This window comes from Dipodomys ordii, unplaced genomic scaffold (assembly GCF_000151885.1).
Source record: "Dipodomys ordii isolate 6190 unplaced genomic scaffold, Dord_2.0 Scaffold68, whole genome shotgun sequence".
In the NCBI taxonomy this organism is placed as follows: domain Eukaryota; kingdom Metazoa; phylum Chordata; class Mammalia; order Rodentia; family Heteromyidae; genus Dipodomys; species Dipodomys ordii.
Window position 1 is genome coordinate 6,341,613 of NW_012267284.1, and position 12,921 is coordinate 6,354,533.

The 12,921-nt window shown below is 42.1% G+C and overlaps 1 protein-coding gene across 1 annotated transcript in view; it reads left to right on the plus strand.

Annotated features, from left to right (window-relative positions):
* The window catches only part of Trrap (transformation/transcription domain-associated protein), a 103,811-nt gene that overhangs the window by 39,449 nt on the left and 51,441 nt on the right, over window positions 1-12,921 (plus strand). Inside the window, exons 23-31 of the mRNA XM_013023405.1 lie at window positions 1,200-1,207; window positions 1,453-1,670; window positions 1,754-1,951; window positions 3,330-3,590; window positions 4,232-4,393; window positions 5,466-5,562; window positions 6,984-7,105; window positions 7,306-7,476; window positions 10,723-10,791. Coding sequence (XP_012878859.1) covers window positions 1,200-1,207; window positions 1,453-1,670; window positions 1,754-1,951; window positions 3,330-3,590; window positions 4,232-4,393; window positions 5,466-5,562; window positions 6,984-7,105; window positions 7,306-7,476; window positions 10,723-10,791 — 1,306 coding nt within the window. The remainder of the gene's footprint in view (window positions 1-1,199; window positions 1,208-1,452; window positions 1,671-1,753; window positions 1,952-3,329; window positions 3,591-4,231; window positions 4,394-5,465; window positions 5,563-6,983; window positions 7,106-7,305; window positions 7,477-10,722; window positions 10,792-12,921) is intronic.

Below are 12,921 nucleotides of genomic sequence, written 5' to 3' on the forward strand. Positions count from 1 at the left end.
TGACAACTTGTACTTCTCATTGTTGCAACAGGTCCACCTGTATCCTTAAACGATTTGTTTTTCCCCATCTCCTCCACAAATTATACCGACATCAAATATAGTGAAAGCAGGGGTTATACTGTGGGGGAGGGACATTCAAAGCAACAAAGAAATAATCTTATAAATGCGTTAGAAACAAATGCATGAAAGAAAAAAAGATTAAAATACATATCTAAGGGTTCATTTTCCTAACATCACATTATCTGACCTTTTCTGCTTGATGGCTGATTGATTTTGTTGTTGTTGTTTTTTATGACATTGATCAAAGTTTTTGCATTTTTTGGTTTTTTTTTTTGACTAAAATTACTGAATTTAATCTGCAGGCCCTTTTGGACATTCTGTATGTAAAATAGGTTCTCCTGCAGTAGTATTTCCCACTGCCAGCCTCCCTTCTGCTTTACCACCCACTCTGCTCTCCAGCCAGCTCTCCCCTGTAGCACTTAGTCTGTTCCACAGCCCTCTTCTGTGTTCCTCTACCTAGAACAGCTGCCTCAGTGACTTTCACCTTCTGGTGGTGAAGGATCAGTTATATTTTCTCTTGTTTATTTCTGTTCCTTTCATGGAATGCTTTTGTAAAAGTCTGTTTCAGTATTTTCTTTTTTCTTTTGTCGATTATGGAGCTTGAACTCTGGGCTTGGGCACTGTCCCTGAGGTCTTCAGCTCAAGGTGAGTGCTCTACCTATTGAGCTACAGTGCCACTTCCAGTTTTCTGGTGGTTCATTGGAGGTGAGAGTCTCACAGACTTTCCTGCCCAGGTTGGCTTTGAACCGCAATCCTCAGGTCTCAGTCTTCTGAGCAGCTAGGATTATAGGCGTGCGCCACCGGCGCCCAGCTGTTTCAGTATTTTCTGTATTCCATTTTTTTTTTTTTGTTTGTCTCTTACCAGACCAGTAAACCTCCAGAGCACTTGAATTAGCCCTACTGCAGTTTGCTCTAGTGGTTCAGACCCTGAGACCAACCACAGTTTTTGGTGAACACTTTCCCCTTTTTTTTCTTCCACGTTATATAATTGAACATGTCATTTCTCAGAACTTCCCCTTTGCTAACCTTCTCTCTCTGGCTGGAATTCCATCCTGCCTAGCTTTAGGATCCATAAGGTACTCATTTCAGTGTGTGTGAGGAATCAGGATATTGGGTCATCCCAGGCTCTGTCCCCTTAGCCTGCTTCGTGACTTTTTACATTGTGGCTCGTTTTTGAGTTACTAATTGAGGAAATCATAAAGCAGTGCAGCATACCATAGGAAACATTCACAAAAACAGCCTGTGAATTATTAGAACACTTTACAAATCACTGCATTTAACAAAAGTTGCTGTAAGGTAACTAAAGCTGGATTTTATTGAGTTCTTTAACCTAGAGGGCCAAGGCTGTTCATGTGCATGAATTCCACTTTCTTATATGTTCACTTTTTTCAGGTCCTTTCCTGCTGCCTTGCTACCAGGTGGGCAGTCAGCCGAGCACTGCCATGTTTCACAGTGAAGAGAATGGGTCAAAAGGAATGGATCCTTTGGTTCTTATTGATGCCATAGCTATCTGTATGGCCTATGAAGAAAAAGAACTTTGCAAAATAGGGGAGGTGGCCTTAGCTGTGATATTTGATGTTGCAAGCATCATCCTGGGCTCAAAAGAGAGGGTATGTACATATTGAGGAGTCCTTTGGGAAGCTGCTAATTTAAAATTGCAGTGATGCCACACAGTTGGTTTCTTTCTCTCCAGGCGTGTCAGCTGCCCCTCTTTTCCTACATCGTGGAGCGCTTGTGCGCATGTTGCTATGAGCAGGCCTGGTATGCAAAGCTTGGAGGTGTGGTGTCCATTAAGTTTCTCATGGAGCGACTCCCTCTCACATGGGTTCTCCAGAACCAGCAGACGTTCCTCAAAGCACTCCTGTTTGTCATGATGGACTTGACTGGAGAGGTAGGTGATGGACCATGTGTTGTCGAGGAACTGGTTTCCTGGAAAATAGTCAGTTTGAGATGGTTTCACAGTGCCCATGCTGTAGGGGATCCTTGATACTCAGTGTGACACTGTGACTTTAATGCTAGGACAGTGCCTGATGCATAGAGGCTAGCCCAGAATGGCGCTAACATTGTTTGCTATGTGCTACCTAAGTTCCTCTTTTTTTCTTTTTAAAGAATAATTTATTGTTATTAAGGTATTGTACAAAGGGGCTACCATTGCATAAGTCGGGTAATGAGTACATTTTTCTTTCAGACAATGCCACCCCTTCCTTTACTCTCCCCTAGATTCCCCCTCCAATTCCTGCCCACAAGTTAGAAAGATCATTTTCCATGTAATGTATATACTAAGTAGCGTGATTGCATTTGTTTATCCCTCTCCCTGTCTGTGTCCCTCCTTTTCCTCTTCTCCCCCCAAAGGGAAAAAAAGCAAAAACAATATTGTTTATGATCCATATGTAGATTTAATTCATCCCTCTAGGTTGTGGTGGCCATTGCCAGCTCCTTAGATTGGCTAGTGCCAGGGTCATTTTATGTCATGATTTCCTTTCTGAGTGACACACAGAAATGGCCTTAAAGAAGTGATTGTGCTACTAATTCCCAAGTAGATATTCTTTTTTTTTTTTTTTGGGTCCGGTCGTGGGGCCTGAACTCTGGGCCTGGGCGCTGTCCCTCAGCTCTTCAGCTCAAGGCTAGCGCTCTACCACTTGAGCCACAGCGCCACTTCCGGCTTTTTTCTTTTTGCTTATGTGGTGCTGAGGAATCGAACCCTGGGCCTCATGCATGCAAGGCAAGTGCTCTACCACTGAGCCACCTTCCCAGCCCCCAAGTAGATATTCTGATGTAGATTTCTTCTTTATTTTTATTTAAAAAAATTTTTTTTTGTTGATGTTGATCGTGGGGCTTGAACTTTGGGCCTGGGTGCTGTCCATCATCTCTTCAGCTTAAGGCTTGCGCCCTACCACTTGAGCCAAAGTGCCACTTCCAGCTTTTTCTGCTTATGTGGTGCTGAGGAATTGAACCCAGAGCCTCATGCATGCGAGGCAAGCACTCTACCACAGAGCCAGCTTTCCAGCCCCTAGATTTCTTCCTTTTTTTAAATTTTTTAAATTGCTTTTTAATTTTTAATACGTTTTCTATTGTAAAAATACTATACAGAGGGGTTGCAGTTACATGAGCACACGAGCAAGGTAATGAGTACATTTCCTATCAAGCATTGTTACCTTCTCCTTTGTTTATCCCCTACCATCCCTTCCCTCCCACCTCCACAACTACAGTCCCTGGCTGTGGTAGGCAGCATCACCCCACTTTCCTTCTAAGGCCTCCCTGCTTTGCAGGTTTCCAATGGGGCAGTTGCTATGGCAAAGACCACTCTGGAACAGCTTCTGATGAGATGTGCAACTCCTTTGAAAGATGAGGAGAGAGCTGAAGAGATTGTAGCAGCTCAGGAGAAGTCTTTTCACCATGTGACCCATGACTTGGTTCGAGAGGTCACCTCCCCAAACTCTACTGTGAGAAAACAGGCTATGCATTCCCTTCAAGTACTGGCCCAGGTCACTGGGAAAAGCGTGACAGTGATAATGGAACCCCACAAAGAGGTGAGATTTCTCACATCCCTTTCTTCTCTTAGATTTGAGTTGTAAATAGTTTACAATTTTATGTCCATTTTACAGTATTATTGTGCACATTCTTTTTAACCTCAGATACATAAATAGCATGGTATGTTTATGACATTATTAGTAACACTACTAAGGGAATAGGAGGCTGATTTTCTGAGTCTGTATAACATAATCTGGTAGATTGTCTCTTTTTTTTTTTTGGTTGGTCCTGGGGCTTTAACTCAAGGCCTGGGTATTGTCCTTCAGCTTTTCTGCTCAAGGCTAGTGCTCTACCACTATGAGTAACACCTCTACTTCCAGTTTTCTGTTGGTTAATTGGAAATAAGAATCTTAGGGACTTTCCTGTCCGGGCTGGCTTTGAACCACGATCTTCAGATCTCAGCCTCCTGAATAGCTAGGATTACAGGTGTGAACCCTTACTGCCAGGCTTATTTTGCTTTGTTTTAAGAGAGGCTGTGCTGGAGCCTTAGTGTATGGTCTGCTTCTAGTCCATGAAGCACGTCCTACTTAAAAGGGATCTGTTGTAATGTCATCTCCTGGTTGTCATTCATGTTGACAAGGAAGGGTCTTTGCTTTTCAAGGAACAGTTGGTTATTGGTGCCCCTCCTCTACTTTCCCAGGTCCTCCAGGATATGGTTCCACCTAAGAAGCACCTGCTGCGCCACCAGCCTGCCAATGCACAGATTGGCCTGATGGAAGGGAACACATTCTGCACAACGCTGCAGCCCCGGCTCTTCACAATGGACCTCAACGTGGTGGAGCATAAGGTGTTCTACACAGAGGTAGGGGGGTGGTGGTGTGGATCGTGTGGATGGTGATGACTGAGTCCCATGCCTGTCTTTGTACATGAGGACTGGTCAGGCAACATTAAGAGAAGACTCAGGCAGTGATGCAGGTAATCAGCCGAGCGAGAGCGGGAGGCCCCTCAGTTCAATCCCCAGTACTAGCACACATACACACACACACAGTCTTTTCAAAATGAAAGCTAAAACAGTAAAATGAAAATAAAATCTTTTACCAGATAGGAATTGTGTATGTGTGTAAGTGTGTGTGTGTCTGCCATACTGGGGCGTGAACTGAGGCCTGGGCGCTATCTCTTACCTTTTTCGCTCAAGGCTGGTGCTCTACCACTTGAGCCACTTCTCCTCTTCCAGCTTTTTGGTGGTTACTTGGAGATAGAGTCTCATGGTCTTTTCCTGCCTGGGCTGGTTTCAATCTGAGATCCTCAGATCTCAGCCTTCTGAATAGCTAGGATTAAAGGCTTGAGCCACTGGCACCCTGCTCAGATAGCAATCTTTAAGGGAAAAATTGGTAGAATTCTATTTTCTGAGATATCAATAAAGAGAAGGGAAAATAGCAATAGAACATTATAATGCTTTAAATGTTAGATAAATGATATACACTTGGATGCTAAAATGCTTGACATTCAGCCTGCTTCATTATTATGCTTTCCTGTACTGGAAAAGAAGAAATACTACTCACTGCTCAAGTGTTTTAAATTATGATTTGTTTCTTGAGGGTTTGTCCAGGCATTGGGGAAGCAGTCCTGAAGAAGAGGGAGATGCACCTCCTATTGTGGGATTTGCAAGTTACAGATAAAGTGATCTTCTGTTTTGAGATAAATCATGGTATCAAGTGAGTGAGAATGTGCCTAAGAATCCACCAGTGAAATTACCAGAGTTCTGCTTTAGAAAAGGAGCACAGTCATATTTTCACACTTGTTCAGGATTTGAGTTTGGCTTGTGGGTTGTGTTACAGTGTGTGTGGCAGATTGCTGTGTCCTGTTATTTGCAAGGTCACTGTGTCTTTCCAGAAGTGGTGGGGTGGGTAACCTAACTTATTTCCTGTTGACAGCTCCTGAATTTGTGTGAGGCTGAGGATTCAGCTTTGACCAAGCTGCCATGTTACAAGAGCCTTCCATCACTTGTTCCTTTACGGATTGCAGCATTAAGTAAGTGAATGTAAATCAGAAGTAAGTTACAGGGTATAAAAGCAAAAAGGTAGGGCAAGTATCCTTTTTTGTTGTTGCTAATTTGTAATTTTGGCTTTTCTGTGAGCCTTTAAAGATGGTATCAAAGATTATGTTTATCAAGTGGTATGTGCTTATGATACTCTAAACTGGATTTCACTCTGTAGTAAACTCCTATTCTGTAATTCTCTTAGGCCTCTGGTGTTCTGGCTTAGGAGAATTGTCCTGTACTCCTTATAGGCTATTTTCACCAGACTCAATGTATAACCTTACTGGGTTTGCTGTGGCTTTCCTAGGCTTTTCAATGTGCTGGAAGCATTTGGGAATCTATAGTCTTTCTAGGAATATCAGTTTTCATTGTTTAGCATGAGAACTGTTCAGAGTTTAGGAGAATAGAACTTGAATGCAAACTGTCATTTTCCTTTTTGTGTTGAATACATAATAGAAGGATATTTTTTGGTAGTGGCTAGATGTTGCTTTAGTTTTTATGCATTTAATAAAATATTGTCTAAGATCCCTCCTCTTTTGAATTAGAGATAGAAGAGCTGAGAGGAAGACCCTTGATACCCAAGAATAAGAATGGGGGGGGAGGCTGGGAAGGTGTCTCAGTGGTAGAGTGCTTGCCTTGCATACATGAGGCCCTGGCTTTGATTCCTCAGCACCACATAAGCAGAAAAAGCTGGAAGTGGTGCGGTGGCTCAAGTGATAGCCTTGAGGTGAAAGAGCTCGGGGACAGTGCCCAGGCCCAGAGTTCAGTCCCCTCAAAAGGGGGTGGAGGGAAGGTGGAAAGAATGGAGTTAGAGGGTTCGTATACAAGTCAAAGTGATTGGGATACACCAGACTGTGACAGCTCCTCACTTTTATGGGAGTTCCTGTATAAAGGTTACTCTTAGGTACTTCATTTCCACTGGCAAGTTTGAGTATTAACTCTTGCTAGAATGTTTTCACTTAACTAAAATACAGAATTGAGGTTTGTCCCTCTTTCTTAATAATATTCACATTTTTTGAAGACATGAAGCCTTTATCACCTGATTAGATTATGGTAGTAGAGAGAAGTCAATGGAGATCTTTTCCCATATTACTTAGTAGTGTTTGAGAGATCATTCCCTCTTTACTTCAGATGTGACTGTTCCAGGTCATCCACGCTCTTTGTCCTATGAGGCTGTCTTAGAGACCTGAGGATCTAGAGGTGAAAGGTCGACCTTGACCATGGTTTTTCGGGCAGGCCATTGTCTCATTTTGAGGCAGTATTGAATCTGAGGCTGAAAGACTTTGGTCTTTCTTAAGTGCAGTTGTTAGGAAATAGGGTTAGTGACTCATAGTTGGTAGGATCTTTTAGGGCAGAAAATTGTTCATGTATTTTTCAGGTTACTAATGAAATTACACTGATTTCTCTCCTAAAGATGCGCTTGCTGCCTGCAATTACCTTCCTCAGTCCAGGGAGAAAATCATCGCTGCACTCTTCAAAGCTCTGAATTCTACCAACAGTGAACTCCAGGAGGCGGGAGAAGCCTGTATGAGGAAGGTGAGTGGATGCTAACCTCATTCTGTACACTTGTTTGGGTATCGCATATTATAGTCTGCCTGACCTTTAAAAACAGATCAATTCTGTTCCTGCAAGACATGGTTAATACCCTGTTTTCCCTAAGGGAAGTTGAGTGTGAATTCTAGTTCCTACAGAATCTTGGTTGCCTATTTTTCTCGAAACCTTCTCTTTTGTAATAGTTTTTGGAAGGTGCTACCATAGAAGTGGATCAGATTCACACACACATGCGACCCTTGCTGATGATGCTGGGAGATTACCGAAGCTTGACGTTGAACGTTGTGAATCGGCTGACTTCAGTTACTAGGCTTTTCCCAAATTCCTTCAATGATAAATTTTGCGATCAGATGATGGTAAGCTAAATGCATTTATCTCATACTCTGTAATGAACTTTGGAAACTGAAATTGTTTTTAAAATAAGTAATACATTCATATGGTTTAAAATGCAAAAGCTGCAAAGGGTAAACACAAAAATCCTTGCTGCACTGGGCGCTGGTGGCTCACGTCTGTAATCCTTGCTACTCAGGAGGCTGAGATCTGAGGATCGCAGTTCTAGCCAGCCTGGGCAGGAAACTCCGTGAGACTCTTATCTCCAGTTAACCACCAGAAAACCGGATTGGTTCTGTTGCTCAAGTGGTAGAGTGCTAGCCTTGAGCTGAAGTGCTGAGGGCCAGTGCCCAGGCCCAGAATTCAAGCCCATGACTGCCAAAAAAAAAAAAAATTCCTTGTTGCAAGTCCAGTACTTTTCCCTGAAGACAGCTAGTTAACCTTGGTGTCCCTCTGGAGGAATTTGACATGTAACATTATCTCACCAAAGGGATAAATTGCATACAGTCCTTGCTATTTCCATGAACACTTACTATTTCATATGAATATATAGTGCTATCCCATTGTGTTATTTGGTAGCATAGTATTTTATTAGTTGGGCTCCTAGACTACTCCCCAGAAGGGAACATTAGATTGTTCCCACTCTTTTGCTGCTATAGTTGGTCAGTGTGTACCTATTGCATGCATTTGTAGGGTAGAACTTGCAGGTCAGAAGGAATACATACATATTAACCCAAGTGCATTGTTGCGTGCTCTCTGAAGAGACATTGCCACTTTTGCCCTTCTGCAGAGTAGAATAGCACTCTTCTGTATGGCCCAAAGCAGGAACGTCAGAAATCCTTTGTGTTTTAGAGTTATTCAAGCAAATCATTATGCAGATAAAAGATCTAATAGTGTTTAGCATTGATCTCTAAGCAGATGAGAGAGGATTTCATGTGTTCTTTTTTTTTTGCACTCCATTTTGCTTGTCGCAAATAGCTTAATAATCATTTGTTAACTTAGGATTTCATTGTGCATCACTGCAAGTATGTATGTTTTTTTCATGCTTTTATTTCCTAAGTAGCCTTTCACTATTGATTTCACAGAGATACGGAAGGTATTTTTGTAGTACCCTGTTCATCAGCTGCAAATAAGAGTGAGATTATGTAGATGTAGAGATACTGTATTCAGAGTATAGATGTTCAGCACATAAATAGGGAAGCCACACTTTTTGATGTCATATACAGGTTCGTTGTATCTATAGATCTTCCAGTGAAGAATAAAGACCGCAACACAATATTGCAAGTGGTACCTTAGTAATAGATTGTAATTGAGAAATGAAGTGTTACAGTGGGATGCATTTCCATGTTGGACAGTATTTGATCCAACTCTCCAAATGTACTCTTCCTATGTAGTTCATTAACAGTTTGCATATGGGCAAGTACACAGGGTTCAAATAAGTGAAGTTATATCATTTTCTGATCAGAACGCATCAGGTACACCTGGGTCCTCCATCCTGTTAGGAGGCTCGGATGCTTTCACCACCAGTGCCCAGCCTGAAGTTTTTATATGTGGCTTGAGAAACTATCTGTCTCTGTCCTTTGTCAGCTGTCGTTTCTTGCTGCCTTTGCATGCCTGCATGAAGCTTTATTTTTTAAACCCTTGTCTAGTCCTTTGGATAAGTTGTTGAGTTTGCGGTTCATTCAGTGAGAACATTGGTATGCAGACTTTGTCAGTGCAGCTTGAAGAGAACTGCCTCTAGTCTATAGTTTCCAATGAAGGCCAAGAGTGTGGGGATTTTTGTCTCTGCTCTCCCTTCCTCCACCGAGGAAGCACAGCACAGTGCTCCCTGGCTGACCCTCTGCCTGCTGTGCTCTGCCAGGACCACTGCAACTGTGCTCTGCAGAGTCACACTCAGACATGGGTGCTGTTGTGATTTTCCTCATGTGACAATATCTTTGAGGTTAGCAGTTGACAATGGTGAATATTTCCCCTTAAGTTTTACAGTTTGAATTCTTTTTTTTTTTTTTTGGGCCTGGGCGCTGTCCCTCAGCTCTTCAGCTCAAGGCTAGCGCTCTACCACTTGAGCCACAGCGCCACTTCCAGCTTTTTTCTTTCTGCTTATGTGGTGCTGAGGAATCGAACCCAGGGCCTCTGCCATGCAAGGCATGTGCTCTACCACTAAGCCACCTTCCCAGCCCCTACAGTTTGAATTCTTACATTTAGGTCTTTGGTGCATTTTTAGTTCTTTTTTTTTTTTTTAGTTCATTTTTTGTATATGATGTGAGATAAGGGCCCAGCTTCAGAGAATTTTGTTAGCCTAGTTTATAGCCTCGCTGTGAAGGGTATCTTACCTTCCTCTTACTGTTCCTCAGCATGGAGCAGTGACCCACATTGCATAGTGTTCCTTGGCTATGTGAGTTTGGGAAGTACAGCTCTGTGGGTGTTGACAAGGACTTGCAAGGATGTTAAAGGCCTGGGAGCCTGTCTCTATTTTCTTAGCCTTTAAAAGTAACTTGTTAACTTTTTGTGGGGCATCAACATTCTAAAGAATAAATTTGAGCAATGCAGGATAGTAAGGAAACCCATTATTTGAGCATATTATTGTGGTTTAGTTTTAGGCTGTGAATGTGTCTGTGGGTTAGCTGGACACGGGGCTCCTGGATTGGCTAGCAGACCCCCTCCTTTCACCCCATGTACTTGCCCTCTTCCCACATGGAAAGGCTGCTGTTGCTGCCTGCTGCCACACCTGTGCATAGCCTTTGACATCCATGATGTCTGCTCAGCTCCAAGTGGCTACCTGCTGCATGTTGGCTTCAGGGCCCTCCCTCTTTCCTCTTCCCTCCATCTCTGGCACATTTGTTTTCTCCTTCCAGCCCTGTTTAGACATCACAGTCTCCTTAACCCAGCCCTCCCTAAAGTTGGTTCCTGTTCCTTCATGATGCTTACTGTGATTGTCTGTCTGCACACAGTATGTACCTTGTGTTGCTACTTCCTCACTGGGCTAGGAGTTTCCCTAGCACATCTGAGGTCTGCTGGGACAGTCGAGTACTCAGCATGGACAGAAATACAGGTCTGGCTGCTCCCTGTTATGTTAAGTTCATCCTTGCTGCTCACAGAACAAGAGCAGAGGCCAGTGAGCCACATTACTAGTGACATGTGGGCTACTGCATTTCTCACATTAAGTACAAATTAAAGATGACAATTTCCCACAACAAAGCAGTGGTGGGAAAGGAAGTGTTCCTATGATCATCAAGAAGAAGTTGTTTCTAAAGAATTTGTTTTCTCAACAGCAACATCTGCGCAAGTGGATGGAAGTTGTGGTCATCACCCACAAAGGGGGCCAGAGGAGCGACGGCAACGTGAGTAGCTTGCTTGTTTCTGGAAAAGGGCACCAGCACCACCACTGACAGCATCGAGCTAATGCTGGAGCAGTGCTTTAAGTACAATGCCTGTGTGAAATCTGATTTCCTGTGATTATTGTCCATGTAAATTGCTAACAGTTTCTTATTAGCACTACATTTTGCTTTTATTTCTCAATGGCTGAACATTTCTTTTTACATTTCTTTAAAAATTGATCTTTTGATCACTTAAATGTGGTATTTCTGTTGATATGAGAGTCTGGGAATCTTGAAATGTTAGTAAGTATTTTTCACTAGTCTTGCTTTTTAAAAGGTGTATTTTCTAGGCTGTTCTTGGCAGCTGCAGTTTACATGGTGGCGCATTCCTCCGCTCTTGTTTCCATTGCTTTTCATCACTCAGTGGTCAGTAAACATTTGTGTTTAAATTATTGTCTAGTAAAATGAACTAGAAGCTCTTTAAGAGTTTATCAAAGGATTAAGGAGAATGTAATAAGCACATAAACACTGGCATGTGTATTTTCTAGGTCTAAATTTTTCACCCCAGTTGTTTATCAGAAAATTTAGAACCTTGCACTGGTTGCTCACACCTGTAATCCTAGCTACTCAAGGAGGCTGAGATCTGAGGATCTTTGAAACCAGCCTAGGGCGGGAAACTCTTGAGAGACACTTAATCTACAATGAAGCACCAAAAAGCTGGAAATGGAGCTGTGGCTCAAGTGGTAGAGTATAGCCTTGAGTAAAAAGCTTAAAGGACAGCACATAGGTCCTGAGTTCAAGCTGAGGACTGGCACAAAAAAACAAAACCCTTATTTCTTTAAAAGATGCATGCTTCCTGCTGTTCTAAATGTCATTGCATATGTTTTACTTTTATGATGATGTCTCATCAGGGGAATTACAGTTTCACTAAATTCTGTGACCCCTCGTAACATTTTACATACAGCAGTATCCCTATTAGAGAATTCCTTACAGTTCTTTTCAGGCATAATTAATGTGACTTTTTGTCCTCCTGTGCCTATTTGTTTGATGCTATATTTCATCCTGACTTGGATTTTTTTGGCTTTATTATGCTTCGTTTTGACCATTTTGTATCCAGGTGTTGTTTTTTTAAGTATATTATCTTTCTGCTCCTTCTAAACAGCCAACTAAGCCAACTAAAACAGGATTTTAAACTTGTTAAAAGAAGTTTCAAACACTACATGACCTATTGGAAGGTTTGTTATTTATATATGCAAAAACAAATCATATCTTCATGTAAGAGAGCAGAGCATATTGATAAGAGCTGAGCTGAGAGCAGATGCTTTTTCTCCCATCTCTCATCTGTTAGGTGTTTGTGCTTTAAATTTTACTTTTTGTAAATTTTGAAATAACATCCTGTTGTCTGAAACACAGTTCAAAATTAACATGGGCAAATGAATGATTTCCATTGACTCAGACAAAATCCCATAAACTTTTGTAGCCCATTGTGTTTGGGGTAGTTGTGCTGGGGTTGGATGCATGTATGCTGGGATATTTTTACCATGCCATGAATCTACTGCCTGAACAGCAAGTTCCATTAGACAGTGTGCTATATTACCCATGTCTGAAATTCAGGACATGATTTATGGGGGTCCAAAAACAGGATGGCTGTGGTTTCTTTGCCTTCAGTCAGAGCTAGACCACTGCTCAGGTTTTTTGCTCCAATTAATAATGATACTGTTCAGGATAAGGAATAGTTCTCAGAAGGTAATTTATTCCTATTATTGTTCCCAGCGTACTTTGCTCTGTCAAGTCACCATACTTGGAAATGTTAAGTAGTTGACTAAAAATATAAATGAAAGCCTCCTGTTCAACTTAAGTCCATAATGACCATAGCTTTTCACTGTTTAGGGCTTTTTTTTTTGGCACTGAGTTTATAGGGAACAGCACATGTCCACCTATTATTCCAGTAACACAGGCACTCCTGTGTGTCTAGCAAAGTTGGTTGTAAGGACTGTAGCCTTATGGACAGCAACTCTGGTGGGTGATGTGGTAGCCTACTGTTGTTTGTGGGTGGGGCTTGGGCATGCCTAACTGATGGACACTACTACCTGATTCTTCTGACTAGTTGGGGAAGAGTGTTTTTCTTTTCTTTTCTTTTTTTTTTTTTTTTTT